The sequence below is a fragment of the Vipera berus genome (assembly GCF_964194415.1).
Source record: "Vipera berus genome assembly, chromosome: 1".
Lineage (NCBI taxonomy): Eukaryota > Metazoa > Chordata > Lepidosauria > Squamata > Viperidae > Vipera > Vipera berus.
In genome coordinates this window covers 319,619,168-319,644,169 of record NC_138202.1, presented here as the reverse complement: position 1 = coordinate 319,644,169, position 25,002 = coordinate 319,619,168, and the positions used below count along the sequence as shown (strand labels likewise).

Below are 25,002 nucleotides of genomic sequence, written 5' to 3'. Positions count from 1 at the left end.
ATTACAGGGCTTTGAATTTCTGGCTCCTTTTCTTCCTCTGATTCATCTTTTATCTCCCCTATCTCCTCTTCATCTTTTATATTTACAGGAGATGTATTATCATTACTAGTTACGTTATCAGAGGAGTCCTCAAACACTAGAGGATCAGTATTAACAGCTTCTTGCTCTAACCTATCCCAACCAACGTGCTCAAGGAATTTTGCACTAGCACTGTTATATACATTAGTTGTGCCTCGTTCCCAGAAACGATAGGATCTATGGTTAGCTTCGTAACCTACGAAGTATAATTGCCTAGCCCTATATTGGCCTTTACTCCTGAGTTGTGCAGGAATGTGGACCCAAGCTGGGGTGCCAAATGTGTGCAGGTAATCAAGGTTTGGTTTTTTACCATGCCATATAGTATATGGTATTTTACCAGTAGAAGTATTAACAACTATATTCAGAACATGGTTTGCACATTTTGCTGCCTCCCCCCACAGTCTATCTGTTAAGCCAGAATCTTGTAACATGGTTCTCATCATGGCTTGTAACGTTTGCCCACGTCTCTCAACAAAAGCATTATGTTGAGGCCTATAAGGGGCTGAATGTTTATGCTCAATGCCAGCTGATTCTAGCATATCAACAAAACGCTTATTTGTAAATTCAGTACCATTATCAGTAATTATGCACTGAACCTTTCTCTTTGTTTTCCTCTCCACAAACTTCAGCCAGTTTGCAAATTGTTGGAAAGTGTCTGCCTTTGACTTAATCAGATAACAAAATCCATAACGAGAGTAGTGGTCCAATATACTTAAAATATAACATGACCCTCCTAAACTTGGTTTCATGGGTCCAATTAAATCAGCAAACACAACTTCCAAAGGTACAGTTGTTTTGAAGCCGTTTAACCTGTTTGCAGGAGTTACCTTGCTCTTTTCCTGATTACAGGCATTGCAATTCAAATACTTACTACATGGCTTCAGTTTAATTCCTTCTACTAATTCCACTGTTTTACGTAGTGAGTTAAAGTTTACATGCCCTAACCGCCTATGCAATAAATGTATACACTCATCATGTGGCTTCTTGTTCTCACATATCGAGTTAGCTTTAACTGTACTAACCTGGTTACTTGTGAGAACGAATAAACCATTTTTCAAATTAGCAGTTACACAGGTTCCATTCCTCTCAATAGTGCATTGCTCCCCTCTGAATGTTACCACAAACCCAACTTTAACCAATTCCCTTACAGATAACAGGTTGAATCTTAGTTTAGGTATATATAACATAGGTAACTGTTCATCAATGCATGGACAATAGGAATTACCTTCACCAGAGGCCTTCATCTTCCAACCGTTGGCTAGTGAAACATATTGGTTGCTGTTTTTCATATTAATAAACCTCTCTTTCACTTTAGTAATGCATTGTGAAGCCCCACTATCAACAACCCACAATTCATTATTTCTGGATGTTGGTTCATCAGAAATAGCCAAACCAATGCCCTTCTTAGCCTTCCCACTGCTATTCACATTCTGTTTTTTACCCTTTCTACAGTATTTGGCTATATGCCCTCTAGCCCCACAAGAATAACATTTCTTGACGTTGTAAGCAGTGGTAAATTGCTGCTCCTCTTGTGGCTGTGTCTCTCTCAGCTGGTCTCTGTCACGCCTCCTTCTGGACTCTTCCAGCAGTCTCCCAGTAATGTTAGTCAATGTCAGTTCCTCTCTGGTCAGGACTTCCAAAGAAGAAACATACTCATCATAACTCTCATCCAAAGATGACAGAATAATGTAGACCTGATGCAACTCTGAAAAAATCAGCTCCTTTTCATGAAGCTCTTGAAAAGTTGCCTTCATGTAATTTAAATGGGTCAGCATATCTCCATTCTTCTGCAGACGAGCCCTAAACAGCTTACGCGTAAGGTGTATATGTGCACCCACACTGTCACGAACATAAAGCCTTCGCAAAACGCCCCAACACCTAGCAGCAGACTCCTCACCACGAATATGGACAAGCTGCTGGTCATTCAGTGTTAGCCCAATAATGCAAAGAGCTTTCTCATTGCTTCGTTTAAAGTTGTCTAACTTCTTTGCATCCTCTTCGTCATCTGGATCCCAAGCAGTAGTATCTGGTGGGTTATTTACAACAGTCCATAGTCCTTCCTTGCGCAAAAGCAAGCAGCATTTTGTGGACCAGGAAACATAGTTTGTCCCATCCAACCGGGTTATCCAGGAGATGCCTGACAACAGTTCCTGTGCCATTTTACACCAAATACAAACTCAGCTAGGAATACTGTGTGTACTTACTCTCAGTACAGGCCTGGGCCCATAACCAGTGTTATGGAATTTATTGTGCAGAGGTCTCCTTGTGCTACCAAAGAGTTGCACAGACAAGGAAGGGCACTGAGAGCAGTAAAAGTCACACACAGAAATACACTGAGTTCTAAAAGCAAAAAGTATTTTACTTTGAGGTGGTGTAAGAACAAAAATGCACAGTCAAAAAATAAACAGTCCAAGTCATACACAATAGCAACAGTCCAAGGAGTAATCCAAACTACAAAGTCTTCTTACCGGTCCAGAGGTCAATACACAGTTCAGGTTTACAACAGTAGTAAACCAACAGCAGAGCAAAAACAGTAACAGTAGAAAGCAGTGAATTCAGAGAGAGAGAGAAGCTACGTTCCTAGCTTCCTCTTATGGCCATGAGAACACTTACACACCCATTGGCCAATTAACTTCTTAAAGACATAGCATTATGGTTAATATATTTTCAACCCAACATTGTAGGCTAACACCATATGCCTAACAATCTTGGTGGGGGTTTTCCAATTATTACACCCCTGTCATGGACCGATCATCATCTCCTGCGGCTGGTCTTCCGTTTTGCCACTCCCCGTCGTGGGGTTGCTGAGCCAATGAGATGGTTCCGCCCTAGGCGCCTGATGGACCCTGAGCGGTTCCAGGCGGCGCTTGGGCCCCCACCTGCCTCCTTTGCCCACAGCTCGGCCGATGCCCTAGTGGAAGCCTGGGAAAGGGCGGCCACAGAGGCACTCGACCGAGTTGTACCCATGCGGCCCTTGACCCGGCGCAGATCCCAATGGGCTCCATGGTTCTCCATGGAGCTCCGGGAGATGAAGCGTCGGAGACGGGGCCTAGAGAGCTGTTGGAGGTCCAGCCGATTTGAATCCGACCGGTTACGACTAAGGTCGTTCACGAGAACTTATCTCGTGGCGATGAGGGTGGCAAGGTCTAACCACTTTGCCACCCTCATCGTGTCCGCAGATAATCGCCCGGCCGCCCTGTTTAGAGTAACTCGCTCCCTCCTTAATCAGGAGGTGAGGGAAGAGCCCTTGCAGGGTCGTGCCGAGGAGTTTAGTCGATATCTGTCAGACATAATCGCTCAGATCCGGACCGGTCTGGACTCTGACTGGGCAGTCTGATGATGAGGATACGGGCAGTCTTGTCGATGTTATCTGGGAGGAGTTCGATCCTGTGACTCCTGAAGACGTCGACAGGATCATGGGGAAGCTGAGCTCCACCACGTGTTTGTTGGACCCGTGCCCCTCCTGGCTGGTTTATGCAGCCCGGGACGGGACACGAGGCTGGCTCCAGGCAGTGATAACTGCTTCTCTGAGGGAGGGTAGTTTTCCCGCCGCCTTGAAGGAGGCGGTGGTGAGACCCCTCCTCAAGAAGCCTGCCCTGGACCCAGCTGTATTAAATAACTTTTGTCCGGTCTCCAACCTTCGCTTTCTTGCGAAGGTTGTTGAGAGCGTGGTGGCGCATCAGCTCCCTCTAGACCCGTACCAATCGGGCTTCAGGCCCGGGTACAGCACATAGACGGCATTGGTCGCGCTGGTGAATGATCTCTGGCGGGCGCGGGACAGGGGCTGTTCCTCTGTCCTAGTCCTATTAGACCTCTCAGCGGCTTTCGATACCATCGACCATGGTATCCTGCTGCGGCGCCTCAGGGGGTTGGGAGTGGGAGGCACAGTTCTTCAGTGGTTCTCCTCCTACCTTCTGGGGCGTTCGCAGTCGGTGTTGGCAGGAGGGCAGAGGTCGACTTTGAGGCCCCTTGTTTGTGGAGTTCCTCAGGGATCGGTCCTCTCGCCTCTCCTGTTCAACATCTACATGAAGCCTCTGGGTGAGATCATTCGTGGTTTTGGAGTTGGTTATCATCAGTACGCTGATGATACCCAGCTTTTTATTTCAACCCCAAACCACCCCAGTGATGCCCTCGACGTGATGTCCCGTTGCCTGGAGGCGGTTCGGGTCTGGATGGGGAGGAACAGGCTTCGACTCAACCCTGACAAGACTGAGTGGCTGTACGTGTCGGCATCTCAGTATATTCAGAATAGTCCATCTCTTTCTATGGGGGGTGAGCTATTACCCCCCGTAGATGCCCTATCTAGAAGATCATATAGGAGCTGTGACTAGGGGGGCCTTCGCCCAGGTTCGCCTGGTGTGCCAGTTGCGGCCCTATCTAGACTGGGATGCCTTGCGTACAGTCACTCATACGCTCGTGACCTCTTGTTGGGACTACTGCAACGCTCTCTACATGGGGCTGCCCTTGAGGACCACCCGGAGGCTTCAACTGGTGCAGAATGCAGCCGCGCGAGTTGTGTTGGGGGTCTCCCGATACTCCCATGTTACACCTCTGCTCCGCGAGCTGCATTGGCTGCCGGTTGCCCTCCGGGTGAGATTCAAGGTGCTGGTTATGACCTACAAAGCCCTACATGGCATGGGTCTGGATTACCTACGGCAGCACCTGCTGCCGGCATCAACTTCCCTCCGTCCAGTGCGCTCCCACAGAGAGGGCCTCCTCAGGGTGCCTCCGATCAAAGAATGTCGATTGTGGGCCCCCAGGGGGAGGGTGTTCTCTGTGGGCGCGCCAGACCTGTGGAACCGCTTGCCGGTTGAGCTCCGGACGGCCCCCGACCTTCGCTCCTTCTGGCGTGATTTAAAAACTTATTTATTTGAACAATCTGGCCTGGTCTGATGGGTTTGGGGTTGGATTTAGTTTTAACACATTTTTAGTATCGTATTATTGGGCATAACTATTTAATTCTTTTTAATCTCTTTTTTAACTTTTGTATTTACATTTTGATATTTATTGCCCTGTACACCGCCCTGAGTCCTTCGGGAGAAGGGCGGTATAAAAATTTAATAAATAAAATAAATAAATAAATAAATAAATAAATAAATATTGCTAAGCACATTGATTTGTGTTTCTTAGATTGTAAGCCGCCCTGAGTCTTCGGAGAAAGATGGGATTTAAAAAAAAAGAAAAAAGAAAGAGCATAGTGTACCTCTTGTTCTTTGTTTTTCACTTTCTTTGTAACTTAGGAAACTGCTGCAAAATAAACATTCCCATCTGTCAGTTTATACGCATACTCGTTATTATATAGTTCAAAGTTCCACATTTTATGACTTTATTAATTACGATGTAATGCTCCAATGGTTATTCTGTGTCGATATGGCATTTTTTTTTTAATTTTTTTTTGCCACGCCTCCTGGAAGATGGCCGCTCGCAGCTGATCGCGGAGATCAAAGGATGCGAGTTTGGCATGGAGCCCTGCAGGGGGCTGCTGTTCCCTAGCCCGGATGGGTGACAGGACCCTCCGAGGCTTTGGTGGAGCCCGTAATGAGCGCCAGCAATAACAACGGGGCGGTATTGGAAAGGGATGGCGAAGCGGCAAGGAGGCAAGGCTCCCGGACTCGAAGGGGCCAAGCGGAACGGCTCGATCAGGCTGACGGTCGAATTACAACGGCCGAAAGCAACCGGCGGCACCCTACGGCAACCTGTAAAGCGGCCGAGGATGGTCGGGCTGCAACGTGCAGTTTGCAGCCTTTTCTGGCTCGCTCAAACCAGCAAAGAGCATATACCAGCCGGCAGCTGCCGATGGGATCTTGCGGCGGTCCCCAAATCAGCTGTTAAGCGGCCAGCTTGGATGCGAGTAACCGGCGGCACCCCGCGGCAGCCTGTAAAGCGGCCGATGATGGGCGGGCTGCAACGCGCAGTTTGCAGCCTTTTCTGGCTCGTTCAGACCGGCAGAGAGCATATACTAGCCGGCAGCTGCCGGTGGGATCTTGCGGCGGCCTCCAAATCAGCTGTTAAGCGGCCTGCTTGGATGCGCGGCATGTGGAAGCCTGCAACGGACATACAACGACCTGATCGATCTCCCTTCGATAGACAAACGGTCCGGCCCTGCAGCCACCTGCGGAGGAGCTGTAACGACCTGGGGCTGCCTACAAAGGTAGCCCGGACGGCGAGGCTCCAGAATTGGTGGCTGCTGCCCCCCATCTGCCCATCTATAAGATCTTCGCGCTCCCCCCCCACGACAGAGGTCTGTGGGATGATGGCCACCGTCTGTAGGCTAGAGCGCCATTTAAAACCCTCCTATATCTGGTCTGGAGGGCGGAATTCACCAGGGACCACCTGAAGCTTTATTTGGAGGTGGGATGTGCCGAAAGGCCCCCGAGATAGCAGTTATCCTCTCGGGATCATACTTTAAGTCCAGATAATCCCTCCTTCATTTTTTCACCGGAGACTGACTACAGCCCCTCGGTCGCGATGACATCTTAGGCATGGAGATAGATGAACTACCACCGCTCATCACCGGAGCTACGAAGTTATCCACCAACAGACTATGCTAGCATTCACCGGACTCTCTCTCCTCCTGCGACCTACCCGGAGCTGGATGGTGACCCCCTGAGATCCTGATCACTGTGAGAGGGTGACCATGTTCTCAGGAGCCACTACTTCAGCTCTGTGGTCTTGATATGCAGTTGTTCCTACCAGCTCGTCCTTTACTCCTATTTCCACCTCTGATGGCTTACACCAGAAGTGAGCTACTTGCCCTGAGAGCTTCCCCACTCTCTCAGAGATGGCCATCAGACCTACGTCGCCGTTTCCTTAATGACGGGTCCTGGGACCCCGAGAGGTGGCATGGCGCCAAGAAGAGGCTCTTGGGTTTTCTTTTAAAAATTTTTGAAGGGTTAGGGAGGGGGGAGGGTCAGGCCCAGCAAATCGAGGGGAAGATCCCACCGGACCTGTCTCAGCCTAAGTTGGCCAATGGTCGCGGCAATATGAGGGCCATGGAGAGTCTTGTAAACCAGGGGGATGGGACAGGGATACCGATCCCCACAGTAATTGGGAATGGCAGCAGATGGAGGAGCAGAGGGTCATATCGTATTCTGAGATCACGCCCACGCTATCTTCTTGCTGTGGCGCGCTCTGACCCTCTGGCTCCCGCTTGCTGCCCTGGGGAAGAGGGAGGTCTGACTCCTGAGCTCAGGCTGATCTATTTTAATGCCAGGTCTGTTGTGAATAAAGCTCCCCTCATCCATGACTTGATCGAGGAGGAAGGCGCAGACCTGGCATGCATCACGGAAACCTGGCTGGGCCCAGAGGGAGTGGTCCCTCTGACTGATTTATCCCCCCCAGGTTTCCGTGTGCTACATCAACCTCGAGCTCAGGGTAGGGGAGGTGGCGTGGCGATCGTTATCAGAGAGACCCTCCATCCGCGGGAGGCCACTGCCCCTCAGATAGACGGATGTGAATCCCTCCTCTTAAGGTGGGGTCCTGGTGGTCAGTTGGGCCTACTTCTGGTATACCTCTCTCCAAGCTGCACAGCAACGGTTCTACCCAAGCTACCTGACGCCATCTCAGGATTGGCGGTCGAATTTCCAAAGCTTTTGGTACTGGGAGACTTTAATCTACCTTCCCTGGGCAGTGCATCAGAAGTGGCCCGAGAGTTCATGGCCTCCATGACGGCCATGGACCTTACTCAAATTACTCAGGACCCAACTCACGAGGGAGGAAACATGCCGGATCTAATTTTTGTCTCTGGGCAGTGGCTAAATGGGCTGGGTGGGGTTACTCCAACATCACAACCCCTTTCATGGACAGACCACTACCTCCTGCGGTTGGGCCTCCGTCACGTCACCCCCCGATGTCAGGAAGCGGAACCGACCAGATGGTTCCGCCCCAGGCGCCTGATGGACCCAGATAAATTCCAGATGGCGCTTGGACCGATTCCCACCTCCCTCTCCCACAACCCGGTCGAGTCCTTAGTTAATGCCTGGCAACAGGCTGCTTCGGAGGCGCTCGACCGCGTTGTCCCTTTGCGGCCTCTGACCCGGCGCAAGTCCCGACTCGCTCCTTGGTTCTCCAAGGACCTGCGGGAGATGAAGCGCCAGAGAAGGGGCCTAGAGAGCATTTGGAGAGCCAGTCGGTCTGAGTCTGACCGAACACAGTTAAGATCCTTTTCTAGATCCTATCTTGTGGCAATGAGGGTGGCAAAGCGCGCCTACTTCACCACCCTCATTGCGTCCGCAGATAATCGCCCGGCCGCCCTATTTAGAGTGGTCCGCTCCCTTTTAAGTCAAGAGACGGGAGAGGACCCCCTACATGGACGGGCTGAGGAATTTAGTAAATATCTGGTGGACAAAATTGCTCAGATTCGGGCTGGTCTGGACTCTGACTGGGCAGTATCTAACGAGAGGAAAACGATGAAGTTGGCCAAGTACATTTGGGAAGAGTTCGATCCTGTGACTCCGGATGAAGTGGACAAGATCATGGGGAAACTAAGTGCCGCCACATGTTTGTTGGACCCGTGTCCCTCCTGGCTAGTCTATGCTTCTCGGGAGGTTACACGAGGCTGGCTCCTAGCAGTTATCAATGCCTCACTGAGTGAAGGGTACTTCCCTGCTGCCTTGAAAGAGGCGGTGGTAAGGCCCCTCCTCAAGAAACCGGCACTGGACCCAGCTGTTTTAAACAACTTCCGTCCTGTCTCCAACCTTCGCTTCCTTGCGAAGGTTGTTGAGAGCGTGGTGGCACGACAGCTCCCTTTGAACCTGGAGGAAGCTGAATATCTAGATCCGTACCAATCGGGTTTCAGACCAGGGCACAGCACGGAGACGGCATTGGTCGCGCTGGTGAATGATCTCTGGCGGGCCCGAGATAGAGGTTATTCTTCTGTCCTGGTCCTATTGGATCTATCAGCGGCTTTTGATACCATCGACCATGGTATCTTACTGCGTCGTCTTGAGGGGCTGGGAGTGGGAGGCACCGTTCTGCGTTGGTTCTCCTCCTACCTCTCGGACCGTTCGCAGACGGTGTTGGCAGGAGGGCAGAGGTCAAGCCCTAGGCCTCTTAATTGTGGAGTGCCTCAGGGTTCGGTGCTCTCGCCCCTCCTGTTCAACATCTATATGAAGCCGCTGGGAGAGATCATCCGTAGCTTCGGGGTGAAATATCATCAATATGCTGATGATACCCAGCTATTCACCTCCACCCCGAACCAACCCAGTGATGCCCTCGATGTGATGTCCCGTTGTCTGGAAGCGGTACAGATTTGGATGGGAGAAAACAGGCTTCGACTCAACCCGGCCAAGACTGAGTGGCTGTACATACCGTCATCTCGTTTAGTCCAAGAGATTCCATCTCTGACTATAGGAGGAGAGATGTTACCTCCCATTGATAAAGCACGCAATCTGGGCGTCCTCCTAGATTCACGACTCAGTTTTGAAGATCACATTGGAACCGTGGCTAGGGGGGCATTTGCCCAGATTCGTCTTATATACCAATTGCGCCCCTTTTTGGACCGAGATGCCCTACGTACAGTCACCCACGCACTCGTTACCTCCCGTATTGATTACTGTAATGCTCTCTACATGGGGCTGCCCTTAAAGACCACCCGGAGGCTTCAGCTGGTGCAGAATGCAGCTGCACGGGTTGTGATGGGAGCTTCCCGATACTCCCATATTACACCCCTCCTGCGTGAGCTGCATTGGTTACCAGTTGCCCTCCGGGTGAGATTTTAAGGTGCTGGTACTTACCTTTAAAGCCCTACATGGCTTAGGTCCGGGATACTTGCAGGACCATCTGCTGCCGGGAACAAATTCCCATCGTCCAGTACGCTCACACAGAGAAGGCCTCCTCAGGGTACCGTCAGCTAGGCAATGTCGGCTGGCGACCCCCAGGGGGAGGGCCTTCTCTGTGGGAGCACCAACCCTATGGAATCAGCTCCCCCCTGAGCTTCGGATAGCCCAAAACCTCCAATCCTTTCGCCGCGGCCTCAAAACACACCTGTTCCACCAAGCTGACCTAGACTGACAGGCATTTTAATTAATTTATATTTAGTATTTTTAATTCATTTTTAAATTCTCTAATTTTTTATTGCACTGATGTTCTCAATTTCATTTTATCTTGATTTATGCACTTATTATATGTTTTATTGTGAGCCGCCCTGAGTCCTTCAGGAGATAGGGCGGGATATAAATCCCATCAATAAATAAATAAATTTACTTGCAGTAACGGCATAAGCAATAAAACAGCTACTGCACACCGTCAACCACATACATAGCCTTTTTCAAGCAGGACCTGCCGCGCACGGCAGCGCGCACGCTTCTTTCAGCAACAGGAGCCCAAAGAAAGCGAAGAATTCGCACCGAGGAAGAAATGACTCATCGAGACCACTTCCTTCCACGTCCTACCCTCCCCACGCCTTAACCGCTCCCAAAATGTCCCTCGTAGGGATCCGTAGAACGGCCGACGGAAAAGAGTCTGAAAGAGCAGGATCCGTGCGTGCACGGGGCTGTTGCGCATGCGTTCTAATCACCCGGAACTTGCGAAGCGGTAGAAGTGGCCGGCAGAAGGAGCAGGCAGAGTCGCGCTACTGCCCTCAATAGTTAGGTAAGGTCGTACCAGGGGTGGCTCCTTTTTGTTCCCGGCTTTCATTTCTTCACGCTGTTTGTTTCTAAGATGGTCTCCGCTCGGCGACCTTCAGGGTTAAGGCAAGCAGGACAGTTCCTCGCTGTGCAGCCGAGGGTGGTAGTGGTTCTTTTCCGTCTTCCGCTTTTCCCGCCCTTTTCCTCCCTCCCTCCCTTCTTCCTTCCCTTTCTCATTAAAGAAGGAATGTGTGAAAACGGAACTTAAAATATCGGCCGTTTTCCTCTGATAACGAAGCTGGGCTTTTTTCTCTGCGTACAGGAATAATAAAAAAAAAGGAGCGTGTTGGAAGATTTCTACTGAAAACGAAAAAACAAAAGTTTTTTTTTTAAAAAAAATAATAATACAAGCGTACATTTTCCTGCTTCGTTTGATGAGTCAGAATCTCTTTCCTATATTGCGTGCTCACATTGCCTCTACTCAGTACACAGAGTCTCTACTGTGTAAAGACAGCGTATCAGTGGCTTAGGGCTAACAGGTTCCCCCCCCCGGCCCCCAATAATCTAGCTCCGTTTACTAGATCAAAGGCAGAAAAAGGATGAATAGATGCCTCATAAAGAGTGGCAGAAAGGTTTTTCATTCATTTTGGTATCAGACGTTCACTGAGGAAACCTCTTTCTTAAATCCAGGCTGCTAAGAGTGGAGGATATGGTTTATTTCCTATCAGTTCAAGATTCTTGTAAACTATATTTCTTATATAATTTGCTGAACTATTCAAATTAATCTTTGCTTTTCTTTAATTAGGTCTCTCTGGTAAATCAGATGTCTGTCTCTACTGACTTGAAATCTGAGCTAGTTTACATAAATGTAGTTTAAAACATTAAGTACCTAATCGTAGATATCCCTAAGGAACTAATGAGATGGCAAGGCAATGCAGTAGCCATCCAATGCATCATTCTTGTGTTTTGTAATATATTTTTTACTGTGAGTATACTCTGTACATTTTATTTTTTTATTTTTGATACTATTGTATTCTTTCTGTTTTATTTATTAAATTTGTTGGTCATGATTCTCATGATATTCCAAATTCCTGATACTCCATCTGATCTATAGAATTAAATGATCCTTCTCTGTTGAAGCTCAAAGTTCAAAGCACTCAACGGAGGAGATAAAAGTATGGGATATGAATTTGCAGTGCAGAATTTGCTTTTCAGTCTTATGAACTACACCCCTAACAGCTGTCTCCAGACTTTAAGGAGTAGAAGTCTGAGTCATATGTTCCATTGTTAGTGGAAGTCCTTATTTCTTATATGTTAATTTATCCTCCATATTAAGTGCCACATCATTAAGTTTAGCGCTGAATATTCCTCTCTAAAATACTATAATAATATACTTTTTCCCTTCAGCCGCTGTAATTGTGACACAACTTTGCCTATCAGACAAAATTTACAATTTAACTGTCTCCAGCAATAGTTTTTAAACTGACCCAATCATTTTTTACCCCCATCTTAAATAATGTCATTATCTCTACAAAAAACAAACCAGACTATTTTACAGAAGTGTCTCAAAATGGATCCTAGACTCCCAATCAAACAATTGCAAATTGCTCCATTATCTCCAGGATATAACCAACATATCCCTTTGGAGTAATTACCTCAGTTTAAAAACCATTCCTTTAAAATCAAGCTAAAATAAAAAAAAGTCAAACATTGTGGTTTGGAGAACCTCCAAACTAAACTGTTCTTCATTGTTCCTCCTGTAGGTCCAGGCAGGGGTCTTTAAAGGTTTTTCTTCTTAAATGCCAAGTCACTGTTGTTAAATTCCATTTGCCTAAGTAGACTCGGCAGTGAGAGTAAAATTAGTATTCTGGGTGGGTTTGTGACTTGTATTGGGATAGCAGAGGAAGTAGAGTAAAATAAAAAGGGCAGTGGGAAGATTGCAGGTTAAACATAAATTAAAACATCAAAATTGGAGTAAAAGTACTCCTATTAGATAACTTCCTCAGTGCCATTTTATTGGAGTTCTTAATTCTATTTTCAGCTTTTGAAGTTGTTATATATTTTCTAACCCAAAATTAAAGGAAATTTAAATGAGCAGGACAGAGCAAGAATTGACTTCACACAATTGTGTACCTTCTTAGAGGAAAGTAACAATGAGATTTTTGAGGGTAACAGTTGCTATTACTCTAATTATGCCAAATATTTCCTTTAAAAATCATTGAAAGCAAAATTGTCACTAGAGCAGAGGTCACCAACCTTTCTCGGCGGACCAAAGGAAAAGGGAGGGGGAAGCATTTTACACGTGTGCGTGCACGTGTGTGTGCCCGGGGCCACAAGCACGCACATGCCACAAATGGGTGGGGCTAGCACCTGCATGATACTCATTAGCCCTGCCCCGTTCTTGCGTGGTGCAGCGCCTCATTTCCACGCCTCGCAATGTGGCAGCCATTTTTGCGCCTTGCAGCGTGGCGGCAGTCTGTTTTTGTGCCCCATGGCAGGGCAACACCCATTTTTGCACCCTGTGGCATGGCAACATCTTGTTTCCACACCCCGTGGTGCGGCAGCGTCTGTTTTTGCACCTTGCAGCACAGCGGCAACCTGTTTTGTGCAGCGTGGTGGCGGTGGCCATTTTTGTGCCCCGCAGCATGGCAGTGTCCTGTTTCCGTGCCCCACAGTGTGGCAGTGTCCGTTTTTGCACCTTGCAGCACGGTGGTGGCCCATTTTTGTGCTACACGCACGGCGGTGCCCTGTTTCCACGCCCTATGGTGCAGCAGCTGTTTTTGCGCCTTGCAGTGTGGCAGCAGCCCATTTTCACACCAAGGTGCGGCAGCGGCATCCGGTTTTGCACCCTGTGGTGCGGTGGTGTTGATTTTTGAGCTCTGCAATGTAGCGGCACCCCGTTTTTGCACCCTATGGTGTGGTGGCGGCCCTTTTTCGCGCCCCGATGTGTGGTGGCATCTCATTTTTGCCCCCCTGAGACGCGCTGGCGTCCCATTTTTATGCCTCCAGCCACACTGGTATCCCATTTTTACATAGTGCAGTGTCCTGTTTTTATGCCCCACGGCCGTGGCGTAGCACAAGCGAAGGGGTATGCGCACACATGCGTGCGCACTGGCCAGCTGGTCAGTGGCCAGCAGGCCATTGCCCACTACCAGGCCGCGGTCCACAGTTTGGGGACCCCTGCTCTAGAGTTCTAGGACAGAAATTAAAAAACTTATTAGTTTTTTTAGACCAAAATATTTATATAAGAGAAAAAATGGAGAAATCTTGTAGGTAATGTCTTTTTAATCCAAAGGGATGCCTCTGATGTGTTTTGCAGCAAAGTTATTTATGTATTTGAAACAGATCTATGCTTCTCAATATATCAAGTGAATGTTAACTATTTGAAAATTCCGTACCTAGTTTTGTTGGTACTTTTCAAGTTACACTTTAACTTCTTACACTTTTTTCATAGATATATTTTCCATCATGGTGGGTGAAAAGAGGACTGGAAATCTTGGTCCAAAACTACAAGCTTATCCCGAGGAGCTAATCCGCCAACGTCGTGGACACGATGGACATACTGAATATCTGATTCGCTGGAGCATCCTGAGTTTAGATGACAATGTAGAAAATACCACCCATGCTGCTTCAGCTGAGAACAAAATGGATAACATTCTTATGTGGATGTCAGCAGAAGAAGTTTATGCTAATTGCCCCACACTATTGGGCAAGAGGAAGCCTGAGGGGCAGCGAGTAAAAGAGGAGAAATCACCTAGCACTTTCCCATCTGATGTCACAGTGGATGAAGCTTCCTTGCATGAAATGAAGGCTGACGTCAGGAACCTGGTACAGCGTGCTAATCGACAGATGGCCAGGACGAGTGGTCCAGAGTCCTCCATCCTTAATACTGTCCATGTTCTCAGTGCTTATGCCAGCATTGGCTCATTGACAGGTGTCTTTAAGGAAACAGGTGCTTTAGATCTGCTGATGAAGATGTTATGCAATGAGGAGAAGCAAATCCGTCGTAGTGCTGGCAAGATGCTGAGAGCTTTGGCTTCTCATGATGCAGGTGAGGTTGCCTATTGAGGTGTATGAGCTTTCTTGCAGTACTTCATTCTCTTTTTGAGTCACGTCATATCTGAGAGATACATTAAGGTATGTTATCCTGGAGAAAATCAAAACTTTTCCTACTTGGCATATCTTTTTACTCTTCTGATAAAGAGGTTCAATAATTTTATAGCACCGAAGAAACAGTGCAGAGTCTCTGATGGTGAGTTCTTTGCTGCTATGCTCTGTAAGCATTTGTTTTTCGTTTTGGTGCCTTCGAGTCAGTCTTGATTCCTGGCAACTGCTTGGGCATGTTCCTACAATTTTTTTGGCAAGATTTCAGAAGAGATTTGCCATTGCCTTTTTCCTCAGGCTGAGCGTGACTAACGGCCAAAATCACCCAGCAAATCCATGCTTACTCAAGATTTGAATAAAATTTTTGGAACTAATTAAAATTAATCACAAGGCTTTTTGAGTCCAGTGTCTATTCTAGGGCCGCTCTCAGATTGGCTCTTTTCCCATGCAATTACAGTGCAAACTTTTGGACAATAGATTTTTTTGTTTCTACCTTAGCAGTGATACAAAAATAATAGTTACAAATATAGTTCTTCATCTAAAGTGCTGGAACTTGAAGGCAACAGTTTCTCATTGGTGATGGTGGGGGGAATCCTTTTTCATTTTCATGAATGGCTTTTTCCCACATGTCGTCACGGCTCTCTTTCAACAGTTTTTATAAGTGAATAGGGCATTTTTGCAGCCCCATTCATACAGATCAGTCATTTTTTTTAAAAAAAATATTGAACAAATAAATGCAGCATAAAGTTAGAATAATTGGCTGGCTGCTGATTTATGCATTCGATCTACAAATCTCAGGACATTGTGTCTTGGACATGCTATTTTAACTATGAAGAGGATATTGGAGCTATTATGTTTCTCAGTTCATTTAACAAGTTAGTTTCCTCTTAGGGTATTAGCTATCTCTGATGTCAAGTATGGGAAATAAGTTTGAAATTAGGAAAATAAGTTTGTAAACATGAGGCTAGTATATTTGAAACGGTATTATAGTATTGTGGTATTAGGTGGTACTGTGATATAATTTTCAGAAGATTGCAGTGCCACTTGTCTTAGTCATCATTGCTAGCTAAAATATTGTGAAAAAGTAAGATGTCTACTCTGAATATTAATCTACCTATTTCTTGTAAATTATATGACCTGTATTTATGATATACCTTCAGTTCTCTGCTATGTCAAATATTTTAATATACTGTATGTTAGAGCTGAATAGATTTTCAGCATGTAAGTAGATAGGTAATCTTGGAGAAATAAAATTTAGTGAAGGATCACATTAAGCATGGCTATTTTGGTTTCAGGAAGCCGAGCTTATGTTCTTTTGTCCCTGAGCCAGCAAGATGGCATTGAACAGCACATGGATTTTGACAGTCGTTATACTCTCTTGGAGCTTTTTGCAGAGACTACATCCTCTGAAGAGCACTGTATGTCCTTTGAAGGGATTCATCTCCCTCAGGTACCAGCCTTTGGGTTGGCATTGATATGGGTATTAAGATTTCTTTTTTCAGGAGATATTTGCAAAATACAAGGCTGTATATGAGTATCTCATTGAAAGAAGGATAGTCTAAAATCGAAGTTAGGGGAAATCACATTCATGAGATGATGACCAGTTGTACCTATTCCTGTACCAGAAACCCTATTCGTTATCCCGCATGTCTTTGTCATTTCTCTACTGGATTACTGCAAATGTTTTACATGGAGCTGTTCTTGAAAAACATTTAGAAACTCCAGTTTTGGGTGTCCAGGATTTGCCTGGGTTACATCACCATTTTAGATGCAGCATTGGCTCTTAAGATGTTTCTTTGTGCAATTCAAGGTGGTGATCAGCTTTAAAGCACTGCATGGCACATGGTCAAGCATTTATGGGGGCTACCTTTCTCTGAGAGTCTCTGTCCATCTGATAGGTCCCCTCTTTTGAACAGTGCTACCTTGTGGCACTAAGGAATTGCACCTGGCCTATGGAACAGTATATACCTCAGCTGACAGGACCTGAATTTTCCCTGGGTGCCAAGCTGTATGGATGTCGTTTGTGTGGTGATTTGTTATGTGGTGTCTTAATTATTGTGTTTTGATTTTTAATTCAGATTTTTTTGTTTGATTGATTTATATAAGTTGACTTGGTAGCCAACCAAGTATTCATGGGGTGGTGGTGGTGACCATATAATCCCCCCCCCCAAGTAAATATATAAATATATAAAAATGTGATAGTCGCTATGCACTTACTAGAAACGGATATGTGATACATAATGAACCTGGGACTGACAATTTGATGCTATCCAGATGTTTTATAGTACAGATAATTCTTGTTTATTAATGTAATTGGGACTGTAAGCAATGCAATTATAAAATGCAATATCATTTCACTGTACCAATCTATGGCAGCAGTTTCAATAGTCCCACTTGCTGTTGAGTGAATAATGGTCAGTCTCAGCATCCCACAGCCATGTGATCACCATTTGTGACCACCTGTGGGCTTCCTCATTGACTTCGCTTAATGGAAGCTAGCAGTGAAGGTTGCAAATGAAGATCACTTGACTGCGGGATGCTGTAACAATGTAATTGTGAGCTGGTTGCCAAGTGCCTGAATTAAAAATCATGTGACTGTGGAGACTTTGCAGTGGCCGCAGCTATGAGGACCCCGTTGTAAGTTCTCCTCTTTTAGTACCTTTGTAGCTTTGAATGGTCGCTGAACAAGTGGGTGTTAAACAAGGACTACCTGCATGACTTCACACAGAGTTTGACAATCTGTGTAGGATTGATGGAGATGATCCACAATATTTGGACATAATTCCATTACGTAATTTTTTTTTGAAATCCAACTATTGCTTACTGGGATAGAATTGTAAAACATAATTTTTTGTCATTGGTATGATAAGCTGTATTTATTTCAGATTCCAGGGAAGCTGCTGTTTTCTCTAGTGAAGCGTTATCTGTGTGTCACTTCCCTCATGGACAAGTTAAACAGTACCACAGAACTGGGAGGGGAACATCAGGACTCTTCAGCCCCCAGTTCAACCTTCGGGGAAAAAAGCCGGGTACAACGGGAATTCGATTTCAGCATGGCCATGGCTAACCTAATTTCAGAGCTAGTCCGGGTCATGGGCTGGGATCGCAGCCAAGAAAGAGAACTTCTGTCTCTGATGAATACCCAGCCTCAAATTATTCGATCCATCTTCCAGCCCAAGGGTTCCACTTGTACGGCTGTTCAGGTGCCTTTAGTAACTTCCAAACCTTCGCCAAGAAAAAAGCAAGGCCAACCATTTTTGACTCTGTCAGATTTTTCCAGTCGCAGCAGCTATGTTGAATATGTGCAGGAGAATCTTAAGCCGGGAATGACTGTGCGGATGTTGGAAGAATACGAGGAGATTGATGCTGGGGATGAGGGTGAATTCCTTCAAAGCAATAGTGGAATGCCTCCTGTGAAGGTAGGTTGAGGGGTAGAGCTTTCTTTAAATTCCTCCAGTGGCTGGGTAGTTTGGTTTTGTAATACTGTTTGGTATAAAAGTTAAGTTTTTAAAAAACCTTTTTATTATTACAGGGAGAAGCCAGTTGCAATTCAACCAATGCTTGTTGTTTATAAAGCCCTTCATGGCATAGGGTCCAGGCTATTTGCAGCACTACTTGTTTCTCGTTGTCTCTTCCTGTCCAATAAGATTGAGAAGAGCAGGCATGATCAGCTCCCATCTTTAAAGCCATGTCATCTGATAGGACCTAGGACATGGGTGTCAAACTCAATCGTGTCACGTGATGCACCGTGACTTTTTTGGCCTTTGTGGAGCCAGGGTGGGCGTAGCCTACGCGTGATGCATCCGGCCTGTTTGCTGCCAGTTTGATACCCTTGACCTAGGAAATGCTTTCTCTGTTGCAGTGCTTACCCTCTGGAATAATATCTCCCTGGAGATTTAAGTTGCCCTCACTCTGCTGCTTTTTTTTAATCAGGACTTGAAGACATGGCTTTTTTTCTCCAGGCTCTGTTTTAGGAAGGTGTCCCTAAGTGAAAACGTGTTAGAGTTGTCTGAAATCTTGGTTATTGCTATTTGTTTTATTGTATTGGGTATAATTTGTAACCTATATGTTGCCATGAGCTGGGTGACTCTTATACATACATAAGATTGAGAAAGCTGGATCATCAAAAACTATTAAATGAAGAAAAATGGATAGCATTAGCATTTAGACTTACATACCACTCCATAGTGCTTTACAGCACTCTCTGAGTTGTTTACAAATGTCAGCATATTGCCCCCAACAATCTGGCTCTCATTTTACCGACCTCAGAAGGATGCAAGGCTGAGTCAACCTTAAGCTGGCGAGGATCGAACTCCTGGCTGTAGGCAGTTTGTCCGCAATATGCATTCTAACCACCGTGCCGCCATGATTTCTTTGAAATGTACCAAAGAAAATTTTGGAATACCTTAAGACTGAAAAAAAAATCAATATTAGATGAAGTAAAGTAAAAATGTTTATTAGAATTACTAATAAAGAGGCAATTGGAAAAGAGTTTTATATCTAGATGGGTAAGTATCACCACTGAAGTTACAAGAACTGAAAGAAGTAATTACAAAAAGTCTTGACAAAATAATGTCCATTGGGGTTATGAGAATTTGGAAGTAATTGAATAACAATAGGCACTGGGCACTGAACAAATTGCATTAGGATTTTTTTTCAATCACAGGACTGCATTTAAAATGAAACAAACGTTATATAATGATGTATTGTGACAATTATGAGCTTAATATAAGCAATGTGTCTTATCAAGAAAGATGAATATAATGTACTTTATCCTTATTTAATGACACTCTTATCCTTAAGAATGTACTGCAGCAAAAAAATGCTCCAGACATTAGCGGCAGTAAAGAGAAACTGGTCTCAGCCTATAATTCTGTGGTCAACTCATGTGATGAGTTGGTCAGAAGAGAGAGTGATTGCTATTTGTAGAATGCCAATTTGCTAGGGAGAAACTGATTTTATACTTTCTTAGTGCCATTCTAAAAAATACAATGCTCTTATGTGACTGTACTATCATTCTATTGTATAGATCTAAAACTCAATTTCTTGATTGCTGCTAGGAGACAATATGCCCTTACAAACAACAACAACAAGAAGAAAACTGTTGTGGTAGAAATAAAATAATGTGCATCCTAAACTACCTTTCCTAAAGTTGGTGCCCTCTAAATGTGTGAAAGTTGCAGTACTATTTTACTTTTATTTGTAGGTATCACACCTTTATGATTATTACAAATACTGTAACTCAAGGCAACAAACATACCCAACACACTTTCCTCCTCCTATTTTCCCCCACAACAACAACCCTATGAGGGAGGTTGGGTTGGGCGAGAGTGGCTGATCCAAAGTCATCCACCTGGCTTTCATGGGTAAGGCGGGACTAACTCACGTTCTCCTGCTTTCTAGCCTGGTGCCTTTTAACTACCAGACCAAACTATACTGCTTGCTTACTTCTAAAAAGTGATTTAGTTTATCTTGATCATTAACATAAATGAAATTATAGGTACTTCTGTCCCCTACAACCTGGGCAGCGTTTGTTTTTCTTTTATTTCAGAACTTCTACTTCTGACATGGAGAATTTGAGGGAATTTAAAGACGGCTCTAATTATGCAGTTCATTGTTTTACAGGTTGCGTGGCTGTCAACTGGCCAGGCTTATTGGGTGCACTGGCACATGATAGAAATTATTGGCTCTGGGGAGCAAAATGAAGAGGATGCTGCAGAAGAAAAAGTATCTAGTTTAACAGAAAACCTGAAACTACCCACAGGTGAGGTTAGAGGTACATAAACACAATTATGTGTAATTTCAGTTTGAATTGTTGCACGTTATGAATTCATTGTGGTTGCTTACTTTACTTCTTTTAACTAGTGATATAATACATTTTAGATGTGTTTAGAGAGAGAAAAAGGTTTACTTGGCTAATATTACACTTTAGGTTAGATTATATCTTACTATTGGGATTAAAATCTAAAGAGAATGTGAAGTATTATAAAATACATATCTTGGTTCTGCAGTCTTATCCATTGTCATCTGAAGAAATGAAATATGGTCAAATGCTGAAAGTTGAAAAGTAGTTATTTTGTGCTTGGCATTTTTCACTATATTATTTTCTCTGAATTGCATTAGAGATGGATTTTATTTTATTGTACTTTACCTTAACTTTTATTATTTTATTATTTCATATTTTATTTTTATCCTGCTGTTACTCTTTTAACAAATAACTCAAGGTGGTGAACTTATTCATTCATTCGTTCATTTATTGGTCGCCCATCTCCCCTGTAAGGTGATCCATGCACACCTGCCTCCTACTTTCCTCAGAATAGCAACCCTGTGACAGAGGGCTGAACGATAGTGTAGAATGAGTGTGCATATTTAGTTCAAAAATTCATATTCTTCTGCAGCTGAATAATTATTTCCTTACAGGAGAATGTAGCCCTACAGCAAGACAGGCACTAAGTAAATTTAACAAATAAATATCAGGATTGAGCATATTCTTTTCTGTAGAATTCTAGAGTGCCTACAAATGAGAAGTTCCCGAGGAAGAATCTTGCTAACAAATTAGTTGGAAATCTTCATTCTTTCTTCCCTGTTGTATCTTATGGTCCCTCCAAATTTGCTCTGATGAGTTGGACGACCATCTTGAGTGATGGAAATGTTGGTACTGGGGACTGGAAAGGAGAAGGAGGAACAGCAGATATCACCCCTCTTTGTAGGGATGTGAACTATGCCAAATTTTATCCTGTTTTCTTAAGCTATGTGCAAGTGACAGTCAAGTCTCTGAATTCAGAAATTTGTTTTTGCTTTCTATCTATCTCTGCAGCTACTCAGACATTTTACTGCAAACCTCTTGGAGGACTTTACTGTCTGCCCTACTTAATGGATCAACTAAATGAGAATTCTGGAATGTTGAGCCGGGCTGAATGGTGGGAACTACTTTTTTTCATTAAAAAGCTAGAGCAACATGAACAACAGGAAATAGTTCGGTTCATCCAGGAGAATCACGAGGAACAGGTAAATAGAACAAATTTAACCTGGGAGGAAGAGAACAGAGGATGAAACAGGCATCTGGTTAGGAAAAACTGAGCTGTAGTGGTGCAGTGGTTAGAATGCAGTATTGCCAGCTAACTCACTGCTCACTCCTGAAATTCAGTTCTCCCCGGCTCAAGGTTGACTCAGCCTTTCCATCCTTCCGAGGTCAGTAAAAGGAGGACCCAGATTGATGGGGGCAATATGCTGACTCTATAAACCACTTAGAGAGGGCTGTAAAGCACTGTGAAGTGGTATATAATTCTAAGTGCTATTGCTATCTGATTAGGAAAAATGCAGTGGCACCTCCAACAATTCCTGTTTCTTCCGGAATTAAGACGTGTGAACTGGCAGCCAGGAAGAGCAGCTCCTGTGTTCTTTTCCTAATAAAGACATAAACAACAGTGACTTGTTTGTCCCCCCCCTACCTATATCATTTAGAATTGTACTGTTGAAAGTTAGAATCAGAATAGCCAAATTCCCATGGTATGATTTGCAAATTAAGAATCAGAATGCACTGTTTTACAAGGGGGGGGCGGGCGGGTTAAGTGTAAGAATGGTAATCCCTTACTTTCTTATCACTACCAATGTCCTGCCACAACCATTCTAATTAATGAATGTTAAAAAACAGTCTGAAAAGATTTTACCATATTCTTTCCAGTGATTCTTATACATTGGATCCCACATAGGGTCAAGAAGCTTAAATACAGCCTTCAACTGCTTAAAATGTGTCCTTTCCTGCCCTAGTATATGGATGGTCCATTAGATAAGCAGGCTGTTTTATCCTCTTACAGCTGTGATTGGATTTGAGAAGCACTGCGTATATAGACGTCTGATTACTGAATTGTCTTTTGCATTTTAAGCTGTCGGAACTAGACGAAGAGGGCCTGATTCAGCTGTTAATCTCAGTAGATTTGGCTCGGAAACTTTTGCCACTCTTGAGCAAGTACTGTCAAGGCTGCACCCAAAATGACCTTCAGAATTCCCACATCTATATCAAATATACCCTCAACAAGGGAAGTGCAGAGCAAGGTTGCCAAAGTGTGGACATGACTTCTGCAAAAGATAGTGGCTTTTCTGAAACCGTGGCTTCCCAAAAACCAAAGGAGTCACTTTCTGCTGAAATGTCTTCTCCAGTGCTGTCCACAACAGAGATGACTGACACACAGTTGATTAATAAACTTCTTCACGCAGAAGGACTTTTCTTTCCAGACATACCAGATGAAAAAGCCAAAGGTAAATGCCCCTAAAATATGTGTTTAAGCTCATTTAAGTCAAACAATTGCAGGAAAGGGGGCGGGGTGGGGGTGGGGTGCCGTTGAAAAAAATTCAGAAACTAGTTTGGTGCTTGTACAGCTTCTCGTGGAAAATAAAGAATAAAAGTATAACAAAAATTTCAATAATTGGGTAGTTGCCAAGAGGCTATTTTACTGATCTGTCCTTTGTTATTGATCAGCTTTCTTCAGCGGGAAGGTGTCTACAAAGAGGAACTCCTTGGAGAAGCTTGCAGATATTGTAGACGTAATACAGAAATCTAGTTCTGAGGTTGCACTTCAGGTGTCTGGACTCAGATTCATAATCAAGATCTTGGAAGATGAAACTGGTCAAGAAAGACAAATTATTAAAGTAGAAAGTGGACCCTCAATCAGGTCAGTTTTCTTCCTTCAACATGCAAGAGTTATAGTAAGCCTGTATTTCATTATAAACTGTCTTTAGCTGAATTATAAGGGACGCAGTGGCTCAGTGGGTTAGGACGCTGAGCTTGTCGATCAGAAGGTTGGCAGTTTGGCGGGTCGAATCCCGAGTGCCGCATAACAGAGTGAGCGCCTGTTACTCGTTCCAGCTTCTGCCAACCTAGCAGTTCGAAAGCACGTAAAAATGCAAGTAGAAAAATAGGGACCACTACGGTGGGAAGGTAACAGCGTTCCGTGCGCCTTTGGCGTCTAGTCATGCCGGCCACATGACCACGGAGACATCCTCGGACAAGCGCTGGCTCTTCGGCTTTGAAACGGAGATGAGCACCGGCCCCTAGAGTCGGAAACGACTAGCACGCATGTGCGGGGGAACCTTTACCTTTAGCTGAATTATCTATAGTTCCATGGTATTAAGTTTGCTTTCTTTTAACACAGTCATTCTATTTCTGATTGCAGATCTTTGTAGTTTGTGATTTTCTCCAGTTCTTTTTCTTCTATTCTGTTGTCTCCAGGCACATCCATTTCTGCTATCCAGATCTTTTTGTCTGTTTTATCGACAGTTGTTAAGTCTGGGGTACTCTGTGGTAGATGTTTGTCTATGTGAATTCTAGGGTCCCACAGAACTAGCGTCTTCATTTTCTATTACGTTATCCATTTTGCGGTCTCATCAGTTCTTGCTTGCAGGCAAGTGATATTTCCTGCAGATCTTTCAACGCACAACTGTTGCTACATTATCATAGGGTTGATTGTAATTAGTTTGTTTGATCTCCTAGCAGAAGATAACTAGGTGGTCCACTGTTCAGCTTCTTTGCGTAGGCAGCATTTGCTGCCTGTTGCTATCTTCTCAATTCTGGTTTTGTATAATTATTACGGTTGGTTGCACAGTCAGCCAGGTGTTTAGACTGGATTTGGCATTTCTTAGTGCTAACTATTATCACTGTTACATGGTGTTCTGTGCTGTTGGCTTGGTCACCTCTGCGCTGGATCCGGGTCCCACCTGGATCATGAAAATGGGAAGGACTGCAGTTGCAGAGAATCCCAGAGGAAACAAATAATCTAGACTCATTTCAGTTTGATTTCAGGCTGAGATTTAGTGTAGAGACATCCTAGTTGCACTTGTAGTTGGCCTGTGGCAGAGCTAGAATGGAAGAGGTGCTTCTATTCTTTGTGCTTCTTGATCTTTCAGTAAATGAAAATGTGTTGATCATGGTATCCTTTTGAATTAACTGCAGGGTTTCCTTCCTTCCTTCCTTCCTTCCTTCCTTCCTTCCTTCCTTCCTTCCTTCCTTCCTTCCTTCCTTCCTTCCTTCCTTCCTTCCTTCCTTCCTTCCCTCCCTCCCTCCCTCCCTCCCTCCCTCCCATCTGGGAGAGGGAAGTCTTTCTTTAACTCCCTCATCTGTAGGTGCTACATGGCTCAACTTTCTATCCTTTTGTCTCTAATCCCTTAAATATTTACATGGAGTTGGGTGAAATGATCCACTGGTTTGGTGTTTAGTACTGATGATACCCAATTATATTTTTTGACCCCAGGCCAGTCG

The 25,002-nt window shown here is 44.8% G+C and overlaps 1 protein-coding gene across 1 annotated transcript in view; it reads left to right on the top strand.

Moving 5' to 3' along the window:
- Positions 1–10,332: 10,332 nt before the first annotated feature.
- LOC308669846 (cullin-9-like) overlaps positions 10,333–25,002 on the top strand; it is a 62,591-nt gene continuing 47,921 nt past the window's right edge. Inside the window, exons 1-8 of the mRNA XM_081330756.1 lie at positions 10,333–10,668; positions 14,098–14,694; positions 16,043–16,197; positions 17,633–18,166; positions 20,373–20,511; positions 21,565–21,755; positions 22,634–23,006; positions 23,227–23,419. Coding sequence (XP_081186882.1) covers positions 14,112–14,694; positions 16,043–16,197; positions 17,633–18,166; positions 20,373–20,511; positions 21,565–21,755; positions 22,634–23,006; positions 23,227–23,419 — 2,168 coding nt within the window. The 5' untranslated portion in view covers positions 10,333–10,668; positions 14,098–14,111. The remainder of the gene's footprint in view (positions 10,669–14,097; positions 14,695–16,042; positions 16,198–17,632; positions 18,167–20,372; positions 20,512–21,564; positions 21,756–22,633; positions 23,007–23,226; positions 23,420–25,002) is intronic.